The sequence below is a fragment of the Pogoniulus pusillus genome, chromosome 12, assembly GCF_015220805.1.
Source record: "Pogoniulus pusillus isolate bPogPus1 chromosome 12, bPogPus1.pri, whole genome shotgun sequence".
Lineage (NCBI taxonomy): Eukaryota > Metazoa > Chordata > Aves > Piciformes > Lybiidae > Pogoniulus > Pogoniulus pusillus.
Window position 1 is genome coordinate 1,228,317 of NC_087275.1, and position 14,803 is coordinate 1,243,119.

General features: G+C 47.1%; 1 protein-coding gene across 1 annotated transcript in view; it reads right to left on the bottom strand.

Moving 5' to 3' along the window:
* The window catches only part of GABRR3 (gamma-aminobutyric acid type A receptor subunit rho3), a 44,791-nt gene that overhangs the window by 8,200 nt on the left and 21,788 nt on the right, over positions 1 to 14,803 (bottom strand). The window contains exons 3-6 of the mRNA XM_064152134.1: positions 13,261 to 13,328; positions 9,995 to 10,218; positions 3,190 to 3,272; positions 1,483 to 1,623 (exon numbers count right to left, since the gene is read on the bottom strand). Of these exons, the coding sequence (XP_064008204.1) occupies positions 1,483 to 1,623; positions 3,190 to 3,272; positions 9,995 to 10,218; positions 13,261 to 13,328 (516 nt within the window). The remainder of the gene's footprint in view (positions 1 to 1,482; positions 1,624 to 3,189; positions 3,273 to 9,994; positions 10,219 to 13,260; positions 13,329 to 14,803) is intronic.

The window sequence follows — 14,803 nt, forward strand, 5'->3', positions numbered from 1 at the left end:
ACATGGGTTAAGGCTGACCCTGCTGTGCTGAGTCAAAGGTTGGAAGAGACAATCTTGATGGTCTCTTCCAACAGATATGTTCTGTGGTTCTGTATGGTTGGACTACTTACAGAGAGAAGTGTTTAAAAATGTGATAATTGCATGTACACATACAAAGGAAATGAAGCCCACCTGGAATGAACTCAAACTGTGATAAACTCCTAAAGCCTCGTGCAGTTTGCCAGAAAGTATAGGTCAAGATCTACAGGGAGAAATGAAAACCTGCCTGGGGCAAATACCTGTATTTAAACAGTGCAGCACTGACATAATGGGGTTTGTCTTCTGCAGCTCTGCACATAAACATGGGGTATGAAGCAAGCCATGAATTGGAGCTCCATAGGTTACAAATGATCTCATGTGGAAATCCTTTTGTCACTAGACTTTTAATGACATTTTACAGCTCAAAAAGTGAGGAGCTCCTCTTGTTTGCTTCCTAGTACTTCACCCTTCAGGGTTTGCATTTTGAGGCTTTTCTGTCTCACCAAGACCCAAGGATTCCTGTAAACCCAACAGTGGACCTCAGGGAAGCACCCCAATTTTGCAAGAGATCACAACAGCATGCATTTGGTTGCACTTTTTTCTTTCCTCAGGTTCTTACTGTCCAATGTTGTTTACAAGTGTGTGTGCTGGTTTGTGACTAATTGGAATATTTTACTGAGAGGAACTAGATTATAGGCTGCAAGAAGGCAACAATGGTGATGTCTGCTTCACTCACAGGCTTGCTGAGACGTATGAAAGCAAGAACACACACATAGATAAGACAGTGAGTGTGCGTGTGCCTCTGTCTCTTGGTGTCTGTGTTTCCTCCCTGGCTTCTGCTGTTCTGCTGGGATTTGTGCAACCCAACTAACCATTCTGCTTCAAACCCTCCTTGCCGATCCTCGCAACTCACCTTGCACGTAGGGCAGACTCTGGGATAACGTAGAGGGGCAGAAGGGTGGTTGGGAGGCCCTTCTGGAGACTGTTATGTTTCTGTATTACCTTTAACTTGTATATAACTGTAAATGTTTGCAACATGCTGTAATTCTCTGCTTGTGTCTTTGCTAAGCTGTGAATATAAAGCTCCATTCCTTAACTTGCAGCTGGCTGAGTCTAGGCTGGGTGATTTCATCAGATTGTGGGGGGCAGGTAACTCCCAAACCATCACAAAGTATTACTATGGTCTTTTCTTCTAATGTGAAAAAGAGAGAGGATGAAGGACCTAGGTTGACAGACCTAATTTTAACAGACCTCTCTGCAGGAGGTGTTGAAGCAAAGCCTGGCTGGGGCACTTAGTGCCATGGTCTGGTTGATTGGCCAGGGCTGGGTGCTAGGTTGGAGTGGCTGAGCTTGGAGGTCTCTTCCAACCTGGCTGGTTCTATGATTCCATGAATTTGGATGTGAAAGACATCCTGCATTATTGCATTCTGTGCTCTTCTTTCTACTGACAGAGGCTTACTGTACCAGTACTGCTGTAAAAAGCTAGTCCACTGGAAGCACTGAATTCTTCGATGAAAAACTGGGAGAGGGAGATGTGCTCATCTGTGCTCAGGGACTTGTTTCCATGTTTCCAGTATAGCATCAGATCGTCTTCATTGTATGCATCTGTGAGAAAGTGAAAACGTAATTACCCGCTGGAATAATGCTTCTGTTTTCTTAGGGACAGGAAGTACCACTCCAACAGTTTAAGAAAACCCCAAAGAAACATTTTTTTTCACATTGATTGCCCATGTCGTTGACATAGAAAAAAATGGCAAGAAGCATATTCCATCTTGTTCCAGTGGAGGCCAGACCTGTGCCCTGCCACCAGCTTACCTGGCAGATGGAGGACGTGGGCACTCTTAGAGTCATGAGAGCTCTGGAGCTGCTATATTGAGCAGACTGCCTATGTGCTTGGGATTTGTTCTCCTTTCCAAGACTAAACAACAAGCCAGCATCCTAGTTCTACTCACAGTCCAAGGAAGAATATATTTTAAGTCATCAAAAGGTTTTGCAAAACAGAATTACCTTCTGTTATCCAGCTTTACAGTTTACTATTGTGCTGGTTTGAGGCTAATTGGAATATTTTACTGAGAGAAATTAAATCCTTAGCTGGGAGAAGAAAGAGAAAAACAACAGTAACCTATCTCACTCATCCTTCTGCTAAGAAACACAACTAGTCAAAATACAGATAGGACACTCACTGCTCACACACTGCCCAGCTCTCAGTTCGGCTCCTTCTCTCTGGTGGTCTGTGTGCGGTTGCCTTTGCCTTAACTCTAATCCGACCTAACCCTTTATTTCCCCTAACAGCTGAGTCAGGGTTGAGAAAGCAGACATAGTAACACAAGTATTCATTTGGGCTCCTCAATCTAAGAGAGATGTTGAGGTGCTGGAAGGTGTCCAGAGAAGGGCAACAAAGCTGGGGAGGGGCCTGGAACACAAATCCTATGAGGAGAGGCTGAGGGAGCTGGGGGGGGTGCAGCCTGCAGAAGAGGAGGCTCAGGGCAGACCTCATTGCTGTCTGCAGCTACCTGCAGGGAGGCTGTAGCCAGGTGGGGTTGGGCTCTGCTGCCAGGCAAGCAGCAACAGAGCAAGAGGACACAGTCTCAAGTTGTGCCAGGGGAGGTCTAGGCTGGATGTTAGGAGGAAGTTGTTGTCAGAGAGAGTGATTGGCATTGGAATGGGCTGCCCAGGGAGGTGGTGGAGTCGCCGTGGCTGGAGGTGTTGCAGCCAAGCCTGGCTGGGGCGCTTAGTGCCATGGTCTGGTTGCTTGGCCAGGGCTGAGGTTGGGCTGGCTGAGCTTGGAGGTCTCTTCCAAGCTGCTTGATTCTATAATTCTAAGTCAAATATTGAGTTTTTTCACTTTTAACTTGCATTTTTCTTTTTTTTCCCCTTTTTTTTTCCTTCCCAGAAAGAAACAAATAAGCCAAGACTTTTGACAGAGGGAGCATTTTCAGATTTAGGTCTTGGAAATAGCAACCCAATAAAATCAAAGCAGAGTGCATCATGTCTTCCCAAACATAACTGAGTTCTGGAAAGATCCACAACAGTTTAATATCCCAGGCCACCAATTAATATAAGGAGGTTTAAGGGTTCAGGTCACACATCAGAATACTTGACAAAGGTATTATGGAGAAGATGGAGCGCTGGTAAGAATGCATGTGAAGAACAGGTATGGATTAAACTTACAGCTTTCCAGTTCTAAGGAACAGTTTTGAGTGTCCAGAGGAAACCTACTGAAATCCATGAAACACATAGCAGAAACTGTTATTCTGCAGAAAGGAACAGAAAAACAGACATGAAATTAGAAAACTCACTCTTCCTTGGGGCTGTGCAGGCAGCTCAGTGAGATCTCCAAACAATCTGCACTTCAGAATCCTAACGATTGAGCTTTTCTAACTTAGTTCATTTCAGATGCTTCTAAAATTCCTTCAAGACAGTGAGATCAATCTAGAGCAGCAAGAAAACACTTATTTTTAAACATAAATGGTCTTAAAATTCCTTCAAGACAGTGAGATAACCCTAGAGCAGCAAGAAAACACTTGTTTTTAGACATAAATGGTCTTTCTTCTGAAGTCCCTGATGTTCCCTTTTTAAGCCTTTTACATGCCTCACCTGGTAACACTTTGTGTGTGTGTGGCAGTAGGCCTGATGGGGCAAACATGGGCTTATCCATGCCCAGACATGTTTTGCCAGCCCCCCTCCTTCTGTGCTGGGGAAGCAACCTTGGGAGGGGAGGGCGAAAGGCCTGGCGGTGCCTCATATGGTGAGGGCTGGCACAGTGCCATTGCCGTTGGCTAATCGATGCCCAGTGCCCCACTCGTGGCAGGCTGGCTACTGATCAAAGGGATGAGCAGGTAGCAGGTGGCTGCTGCTGCCTCATTTTGCATCCCAAATTTGCCTGGAGAGCTGACCAGGAACAGGCTCCAGATGCCTGCAAATGGTCACCTTGCATAGCCCCCAGTGTGACTCTGTGCTGAGACCCTGCACACCTCAAGACATCCTGCCTGCCCCTGAAAGCCTTCCTGCTAAGGCTACAAGTCCTGGAGATACAAAGATCATCCAGAGGAGCTGGAGACAAGGTCAGAGATTGTCTGCCTCCTTTCCAGAAGCCTGGGAGCAGCCAAGTCTCAGCAGCCAATGGGACAGACTTCCACCTGCTTTGGGTACTGTCTGGTTTATAACAGTGTGAGTAAGTACTTAAAGCCTCTTCCAGCACAATATTTGTGTTAGCCACTCTGAGAAAGAAGTGCTCAGGTTTAGCCTGTGCCCTGCACGTGTACATTTCCAACCTGTGCATTGTTGTGAACCTGTGAATAAGTTTCTGGCGAGTTTCACTGTCAATAAGCAGTTTTCACAGTTACTAACAATCATAGCCTGGATAGCTAAGTTAATACAGTGTTAATTTTGTATAATCCTTCACAGTGTTATGAGGTTTGCTTTCTCTAAGTCATATTATTCCAAGTGCTGCTTTCCCAGCTAGAATGGTTACAGTATTTAAATGCATGAAAAGACAGACTGCAATTTCTGGAAGCCTTTTCTCCTCCTTGACATCCCAGCAATGCCTTCCACTCTAAAAAAGCTTAAGGCAGTCTAAGTGAAGACATTATTTTGCATCCCACCTGCTTTTCACAGATGTTTTAAAAAGTCCCCTGACATTTTAACCACTAAACAAAATGAGGCTAGAGGCAGAAACAGTACATGTTGATGAACTCCCCTCTGCTCTCACAGCTTGCATGGTATTCCATGATTCAACCTCATTTTCCAGTTTTCACCAAACTGAGTCCCACAGGGATGTAAGTGCTAAGTGATGTCTGTGGATAGATAAGTGTTCCTTGAGAACTTGTGATCAGTAATGACTGTAGCTGTGCTTTCACAAGTGTAAGATTTTACCAGCTTCAAATGAGGTTGTAAGACTGCTACATCTTTTAAATTATGCCTAGGATGTGCATCTATGGAAGTAATTTCTAGCTTCTGGCTATTGACTAAAGGCTTAGAATGCCCTGGTGGGGCATAAATCCTGCCAGGCCAGTTTAACCCTTGCTCTCCTCCGAGAGTTGAGTAGGTGAGCAAACAATGGAGGGTTTGTCCCCAGCAAAGCCTTGAGGGCTGGGGGCTTAGCACCGCATGTCAGGTGTCTGGTGCTGCCCCTCAGCTTGCCTGCGTGGTCACAGGAGGCAGGAAGCTTTGAATCCACTGGCCAGAACAATGAAATGCTAGTGCCCATGGGCCAGTTTCATTTCCAAACTGATGTTTGTCATGGGGGATGGTTTAGAAACAGCCTTTCTGCACTGAGCCTCCACCAGCAGCAGCACCCCGTTCACAGCTCCTTAACTAGGAATCGTGGCAGCCACCTGTTTGCAGCTTGCACCAGCAGCGCAGCAGCAGCAGCTCAGTTCTTCTCCCCTTCTCTCTGCCTGGGATATTTTGTATTTTACCCTGGGATCATTATCACAAGTTTTGGAAGTGTCTTTGTATGGCAGACTTACTCAGGGGCCAAAGCATTGTGAGTACATCTGCTGGAGTTAATGCTAAGGCTCCGTAGGCATAGTTAGGATGTTCCTGGGTTTGCATTCCTATTTTCCAAGTTCTGATTGTTTAAACTGTTTAAATCCATGTTTAAAAATACTCTTTGTGTAACTACTTTCTGTCGACCAAAAATCCAAAGTATCTCAGGGAATTTCCATGAACTTTTGAATATTATTAAACATTAATATTCATGCCCAAACTAATATTCACAATTCATGACAGATTATTAAGTTCTACAACATAGGGAAACAAGTAAATGCTGACCAAGAAGAAGGAGGAAGGGTATTTCAGCAGCAAATCTGGATTTCCATTCCATTCAATAGAATCCTGGATTCTAAGCACTGAGTAGAAACTATGAAGCATGCATATTCTTGGACATAAGTATTTCGAATCTACTGTCAAACTGACAACACAAAAAGGATCCTTTAAAGAACACCTGCTCCTTTAGAGACATATGCATTTGGAGCCCTCGGGATAGAAACACTGTGCTTCACTTTCATCGTTTTAAAACCTTGCCTCACCAGCCTTTAGGTCACTCCTTTCCCTGCTTCTCAGATAGTGTGGTGGAAGGTCCAAATTATACCTAAAATACATGTCCAAGACATGTCCTAAACACCTTCCTGAATACCCACTGCCTCGGCGCCTCCCGGTCTGTCCTGCAGACCGCCCCTGGCCTCGTTTCGCAGCCTGCTTTGTCTCCGGTGAGCACAGGGCAGGGATGCTGGGCATCTGCACCTCCCTTTTTTGGTGAAGTAACTTAGGATTGGGTCTAGAGGAGTTTTCGTCTGCTGCTGTCGGCCAGAGACACTCATCAAAATGCCTAACCCCCAGCCAACTCGCTTGTTTGCTGTTGCTGCCTTTGCGTTGTCCGCTGCCTGTTTGCCTCGCAGCGCCTTGCTGGGCACTTGGCTCCCCTGCGAGTGGCAGCCCTGACCCCGCCTGCCTTCTGCCCGGAGCCGAGGGACCGGAACGGCTTGCCCTGCACTGGCATACAGCTGCCTGCCTGAGCTCAGCCAAACCGAGTCTGTCTGACTCTGGCCGAGTCTAGGCAACGGCCCAGGGCCGACCTAGCGAGGAGCTGCGCCCCGGGGGCTGCCGGCCGCCGCTGCAGCCCGAGGGCTGGCTCCTTTGCTGCGCACAGCATCCGATCGGACCGCTCCAGCCTGCAGGCTGGGTCCTGCTTCACGCAGCCGGCTGAGCGCTCCAGTGAGCTCCTGAGAGCCTCGGCGGCTGTGCCTCGTGTGCCTGGAGGTGCTCAGGCAACCTGCGCACTCTCAGCTACACAGGCAGCAGAGCCCTGCCGCACCATCACCGTGCGGAAGGCCACCACGGGGCAGGGACTGCATTTCCCCTCGTTTCTGCTCCTGCATATACCTTTGGGTTAGAAATATTGAGCCTCTGAGCAGTGAGCAAGCCAAGCCTCTTGGCTGGAGCGTGTGAACGTTCCTGATGAACCTCTAAGCGGCAGTTTGTGCTGCAAGGCTCTGCCCTTGCTTAAACTTCCCTACAGCCTTTCCCAAACCATCCAATGCAGTCTGACTCCATAGGCACATGCTGCAAAAGGAGTTTTGCCAACCACAGAATGGAATCCCTGCCTGCTAACTGCAAATAACTCTGGGGGAATTTCCTGTCTGTATTTAATCAACTATTTAATAACGTTGCTGTTGGCCTCATCACGACTCACTTCCAACCCAGATTCAAAGAACTCCTTAACAGATAGAGAAGGAGAGGAAGAGGCTATGACACCTGCCCTTGCTTGTGTTGAGAAGACAGCCACAGGTTTGGCAGGAGCTTCGGGGCTTTGCTATTCACTGGCACAGGAAGGTGAGTCTGACTGCAAGTTCATCTGTCCAAGCAAGGAAGATTCATCCAGTACACACATCAGGGTGAGAGAAAGAACTGGGAGAGCAGAGAGGACAAGGGCAAGGAGGGAAGTGGAGCACTAGCTTGCAAAGTTGGTGCATGATACACGGTAAGGGCTTGCCATCATAGAGAGGATTCCATGCAACAAGAATACTTAGCAAATTGATCCACACCGTGGCTGTCCCTCATCTCTACTTCCCCCTTTTCTATCCCTTCCATCTCACTTTTCTCTTTCTTTCCATTTCTGTCCTTCCCATCACATGCTCCCTTCAGTTTATAACTATTTGTGCACGCTTTTTCACTGTTAATTTGAGGACACTTTACCTCTCCAGTAAGCTGACCAAATGTGTTTGCTTATCTTACACCTTTGTGCCACTCTTCCTTCCCCCAGCTGGTTGTACCTCATACCCCTCACACAGAGAGCCACTGCTGTAAGCCTCAGTGTAATAATATGGTTTCTCTGGTCCCTTCCTCTCTCTCGTGGAGCATAGATATGAATATGGTAATAAAATATATGTGTCACTTGGTTGCTTCTTACTGGTCAGTGTAATTTTTGAACATGCAGTGTTTCAAAGGGGAGTGCAGCTGTTGTGAGGTTTCTGCATGACTTCATGAGAGGGTAGATGAATTCCTTCCTTTTTGGGGCAGTTATTAAGCAGACAGATTTTCAACTGCTTGCATAAATATTACAACTGTTTCTGATACATTATCCAAATGTGCTTCATAAAGAAAAGCAGAAGGGAAACACATTGGACACCCTTCTTGTTCCATCCCTGGAACTGCTGTTTCACTTGCCAGTTCCTTGCAGTGACACAATGTGCCTGTCTAACACTGCTGCTATCATCAGCAATTATCTGCTCTCCCTGTCTATCTGAAGCCCCAGTTAATCTTGTCTTGTTCAACATCTTTGTGGGTGCCATGGAAGAGCAGCAAGTTTGCTGATGACACCATGTTTGTAACTAACTGAAGGCATCAGGGGACAGAGAATGGGGGTTGCAGTCAGTTCATCACACACTGTTTCTGCTGCTCCTTCCTTCTCACAGGGAGGACTCTCCATACCACTCCAGGATGAGGTCCTCCTTGAAACTGTCCAGTGTGATAGTCCTTCCCATGAGCCAGAGTTCCTGAGGAACTGTTTCAGTATGGGTGCTTTCCACAAGGCATAGTCTTTCAGGAAAGGACCCTTTCAGCGTGGATCCCTCGCAGGGTCACAAGTCCTGCCAGAAAACCTGCTCCCATATGGGTTCCTCTCTTCACAGGCCCAGAGGTTCTATCAGGAGTCTGCTCAAGCATGGGATGCCCATGAGGCCACAGCCTCCCTCTTTGTCACATGGTGCCCCACAGGCTGTACATAGGTATCTGCTCCACTGTTAAGCTCAATGGAAAGCAGTGGAGCAGCCTGCTCTCTCACCAAAACTGCAGGAGAACCTCTGCTCTGGCACCTTGAGCACCTCCTCCCACTCATTCCTCCCTGACCTTGGTGTCTGCAGAGTTTCTCTCATATATTCACACTCCTCTTTCCAGCTGTTGTGCAGATTTGCCTCCCATTCTGGAATATATTATCACAGAGGTGCTACCACTATTAGTGATGGTCACAGCCTTGGCCAGTGGTGGCTCCATCTGGGAGATGACTGACAATGAACATGGGGCAAGCATTTAGCAGCTTCTCACAGAAGCCAGCCCTGTAGCTCTCCCAGTACTAAAGCCTTGCCATGCAAACCCAATAGACCAGGACAAAAATAGCTGAGACAGATTTAGAAGAGTCAGGAGAAAACCCCTACATTTGTTCTTTGATGATAATTTTGAGCTTCATTGGACCCAACAGAAAACCACTGCATTCTTGCTGAAAGCACTGGCAATGAATTAATGCTTGACAAGCTCCAGTGCCCTTTGCAAGGAATGAAAAAATGCCATTAACCTGGGGCAGGAAGCAATATGTGAGCAGTGTTATCTGTGTGCTACCAAGCCTAGGTTCAAGTTCCCACTAGCATACTGGTGTCATGGGCTGAGCTGAACCTGCTACTGTTCCTCAGCCCATGCTGCTGTCATGCCAGCATCGAAAATGAAAGTGCTAACTGGAGCAAAGTGTTATAGGGCTGGAAGTTCAGATTACAGCATGGAAGGCTTCCTGTTCTGGTTGCTGCTCCTGGATTCTGGCCCCTGGGGTGTTGGCTCTTTTCCATAGGGGTGGCAGGGAGGTGCATGGGAGCTGGCTAGCTGCTGGTTTTGGCTGGATTTTGCTGTATTTCGCTCTGCTTCTTTTGCAGATAGGCTAAGAGAAGGTAACCATGCACCGTATCATTAGATTAGATTATTAGCTAAGGGAATTATGCATTGTGATTGCAATATCTCATGTTATATTGAACTCTTACCGCTTTATCTCAATCCCGAGCTCTGTGTGCTCTTGCCCTCGCTTTTGGGTTGGGAAAGCAGGCAGGTTAGCCTTTGTGCTAAGCTGTTACTACTGGTATCAGATGCCAGGGGATTAATGCCAGCTCGGCACCAGAGTCTTATCTGCAGGCATTTCCAGTGATCTTTCACTGGGCACACTACTGGTCCACAACTGCAGTCATGCATTTTCTCACCAGCAGCACTGTCTTACCGCAGACTGAAGAGTACATTCCCATCGGGATACACTCGGAGCATGATGTTTTCCACAGTTGTATCGTGGATGAAGGATCTTTTGGAGTGTACAAAAAACACATCAGGTACCCAGATCTTTTTTATCAGTCTTCCATCGAAAGTCATGCTTTTGTTTTTGTTACTACGAAATGAAAGTCTCTCATCCTTCCAGTAGTGTCTGAGATACAAAGTCATTGTGAAGTCCTTTGGTTCAGTAAAAATAAAGGAAGACAATGCTCGTTTTAGTCACATACTATAGGAAACAGTACAATGCAATCTACTCCTGCAAAGGGTCAGCTTCTTCTCTGGACATCATCTGGTGATCCTCAAAGAGAGGAATCAAATTCCCTTAAATGCAGATTAGAACTCTCTCTCAGATACTGGCTGTTTGTCTTGTCACTGGCGTCTGAGTAATTTCCTTCAGCCACTTCAATATATTAAAATCTTAATAACAATGGTGTTGATCTAGGAACATTTAGGTTGGATATTAGGAGGAAGTTGTTGGCAGAGAGAGTGATTGGCATTGGAATGGGCTGCCCAGGGAGGTGGTGGAGTGGCCGTGGCTGGAGGTATCACAGTATCACAGTATCACCAAGGTTGGAAGAGACCTCACAGATCATCAAGTCCAACCCTTTACCACAGTGCCCAAGGCTAGACCATGGCACCAAGTGCCACATCCAACCTTGCCTTGAACTGCCCCAGGGACGACGACTCCACCACCTCCCCGGGCAGCCCATTCCAGTGCCCAATGACTCTCTCAGTGAAGAATTTTCTCCTCACCTCGAGCCGAAATTTCCCCTGGCGCAGCCTGAGGCTGTGTCTTCTTGTTCTGGAGCTGGCCACCTGAGAGAAGAGAGCAACCTCCTCCTGGCCACAACCACCCCTCAGGTAGTTGTAGACAGCAATAAGGTCACCCCTGAGCCTCCTCTTCTCCAGGCTAAACAACCCCAGCTCCCTAAGCCTCTCCTCGTAGGGCTTGTGCTCGAGGCCTCTCCCCAGCCTCATCGCCCTTCTCTGGACACGCTCAAGCATCTCAGTGTCCTTCCTAAACTGGGGGGCCCAGAACTGAACACAGTACTCAAGGTGTGGTCTGACCAGTGCAGAGTACAGGGGCAGAATGACCTCCCTGCTCCTGCTGACCACACCATTCCTGATGCAGGCCAGGATGCCACTGGCTCTCTTGGCCACCTGGGCACACTGCTGGCTCATGTTCAGGTGGGTATCAATCAGTACCCCCAGATCCCTCTCTGTCTGGCTGCTCTCCAGCCACTCCGACCCCAGCCTGTATCTCTGCATGGGGTTGTTGTGGCCAAAGTGCAGCACCCTGCACTTGGAGCTATTGAACCCCATCCCATTGGACTCTGCCCATCTGTCCAGGCGGTCAAGGTCCCGCTGCAGAGCCCTTCTGCCCTCCAACCCAGCCACATCTGCCCCCAGCTTAGTGTCATCTGCAAACTTGCTGATGACTGACTCCATGCCCTCATCCAGATCATCTATGAAGATGTTAAAGAGGATGGGGCCCAGCACAGATCCCTGAGGGACACCACTAGTGACAGCTGCCAGCTGGATGTGGCACCATTCACCACCACTCTCTGGGTCCGGCCCTCCAGCCAGTTCCTAACCCAGCACAGAGTGTTGCCATCCAAGCCATGGGCTGACAGCTTAGCCAGCAGTTTGCTGTGGGGGACAGTGTCAAAGGCCTTGCTGAAGTCCAGATAGACCACATCCACAGGCCTCCCCACAGCCACCAAGCGGGTCACCTGATCATAGAAGGAGATCAGGTTAGAAAGGCAGGATCTGCCCTTCCTAAACCCATGCTGGCTGGACCTGAGCCCTTTGCCATCCCTCAGGTGCGCAGTTATTGGCCCCAAGAGAACCTGCTCCATCAGTTTCCCTGGCACTGAGGTCAGGCTGACAGGTCTGTAGTTCCCAGGTTCCTCCATCCGACCCTTTTTGTGGATGGGGACCACGTTTTTTGTGGATGGGCCAAGCCTGGCTGGGGCACTTAGTGCCATGGTCTGGTTGGTTGGCCAGGGCTGGGTGCTAGGTTGGGCTGGATGAGCTTGGAGGTCTCTTCCAACCTGGCTGATTCTATGATTCTGTGATTCTGCAGATTTCACTGGACTGCCATCAAGGAAGTGATAAAGAAACTTGAAGATTAATTAAAGGCAAATGAAAAGAGGTTTCCTTTGGCTATCTTGACAAGCTTTTGCCAGAGTCAGCTGTGGATGCTTTACAAAAAGACTCATGTAAGTTCTCGAGCACTAGGTCAGTTTCTAAAACCCATTCATTTCATGTTTTGTACACAGGGTTTTAGATTAGTATATTTATGAATGAAATGCATCATAAAGAAACAATATCATTAGTATCATAGAACTATTTCAGTTGGACAAAATCTATCTAGAGAAACAACATGACTGCAATTATACATGTGGAATGAGGTGGAGAGGTTGCTGCAGCCCAGTCTGAGCCCCTGCTCTGTACTCATCTGTAGAACTTTGCATTGTTAGGCAGACATCATTTATCCCAGTAGAAGAATTGCTTCTGATAAGAGTATTGAGAAGACATTTAGGTCTTCCTCCATAACATGATTTTTATGATGTGGATGGATGTGCACAGGAATGCAAAGGTTCATGCTGACATTGCAGAATCAGCACTTAAAGCTGTGGAACAGTGCTGTGAATTAGATCTTTTTGCAAAGCTGACATGCCTGCTATTCTTGGATGGAGGAACTTGGCACTAATGCCTGGGTGGCTTTATTAGTGCCAGTTTTGGCCAAGGAATGAACATCTCACATTCCAGTGCCAAAAGCCATGGATTGCAGTGAGTGTGTCTCGTTCCTAGAACCATTCCTGGAACTTATTTTTATGTTTCCATTTGCTATGGCCACAGGTCCAGCCATGACAGACGTGGTGGGAATATTGCTAAGCAGAGGACACGACGCCTCCTCAGCTAACATGCAGAGCACTACGAGCTCATGTGGAAGCCTGTGTGGCTTACTGAATGGTTGGCATTCTAAAATCAGAGTGCTGCCCCTTCTAATCTGTTCATCTTGCCCAGGCAGAAATTCAGCAGGTGCTGTCATGTGACACTAGTTTGAAGGAGTTACTTGATGCTTCAGGACAAGGTTGTGCTCTTTAAGGCTTTGCTTCTTTAAGTCTATTTTTCTAGATCATCCAGATGGAGGTTTTTGAGACCCTGATTTATGGCTGAAGTTCTCTATTCCAGTTCTACTAACCAACTTACCATGTCAACTTCAGATATGCTGTCAATGCTTTCTACCTGCACATCAATGCCCACAGGTATTGGAGACCCTTTAATATAACAGAGTGAGAGAGCCATGAGGAGCATATATCCATTTTCTTTAAAGGGAAAACTGATCATTAACAACATACAGAGGACCCCATCCCAGCAGTTACCATGGTCCAACCACCTTAGTGCACTGAATGAGAAAGTCTGCCATAAAAAAAGTAAATTCCAACACTAAACAGCTGTAAAAATAAGTACAATATTTCCAGGGATCCTTTAGCACCCAGCCTAGCTGCTATTGGAGCTGTGGTTTGGACAGCAGTCACAGCTTCCCAGTGCTTGGAGTGCGATTTACAGCTGCGGTGGGGAAGAGCTAAGTAAATACATCAAATACAGCAAAGACTTCAACACGTTCTTATCAATTCCAATGCTTATTCCCACACTTACAAACAAAACATCTATTACACCCTCACTTCAGTTATCTTCAGTTAGAGTGGGGCATAGAAATTTGTGAAAAAAGATTGTTTGCTCACTACCTCATGCAGGAAAAAATGTACACTTATGTGATGGTTTGGGAGTTACCTGCCCCCTCCCCCCACTTAAGGAAATCACCCAGAGTAGACTCAGCTGGCTGGAAGTTAAGGAATGAAGCTTTCTGTTCACAGCTTAGCACAAGATACAAGCAGAGAGTTACAATAGTTACAGCTAGAGACAGAAATAGACAAGTTAAAGGTAACACAGGGACATAACAGCCCTCCCAGAAACCACAGTCCCCAGGAAGGCCTCCCAGCCACCCTTCCACCTCTCTACCTTATCCCAGACTTTGCCTTACATTCAAGGTGAGTTTGGAGAATTGGCATGGGGTGTTAGGAAGCAGAGGGATTAGTTACACAGACAGCAAGTTAGGGAGAGAAGTGCAGGCAGCCAGAGCCAGAGAGCAGCTCTGTTATCTATGTTTGTGTTCTTGCTTTCATCCATCTCAGCAAGCCTATGAGTGCAGCAGCCATCACCATTGTTTCTATTTCACAGCCTAGCATCTAATTCCTCTCATTAAAATATCCCAGCTAGGCTCAGAGTAGCACAACTTACTGATCATGTTCTGTGATGGAGTGCTGGGTATTACCAATTTATTGTCCAGTACAGTACGTATCAAAGTGCACTGGGTGACTTTGTTTTGTATAGAATCATAGAACCAAGCAGGTTGGAAGAGACCTCCAAGCTCATCCAGTCCAACCTAGCACCCAGCCCTATCCAGTCAACTAGACCATGGTACCAAGTGTCTCATCCAGTCTTTTCTTGAAGACCTCAAGGGATGGTGCCTCCACCACCTCCCTGGGCAGCCCATTCCAATGGGAAATACAGCACCACGCTGTTTCACGCTACTGAAACAGGCAGTTTATAACACAATGGGGTCTGAATAAACAAATTCTTTTACAATAAAGTGAATTTGAAAATACAAAAAATATAACATTGTTTCCAGGGATGTCAGTGTACAGTATTTAGAGTGGAGGATTTAGTTCTGCACAAGTACCCATTTCAC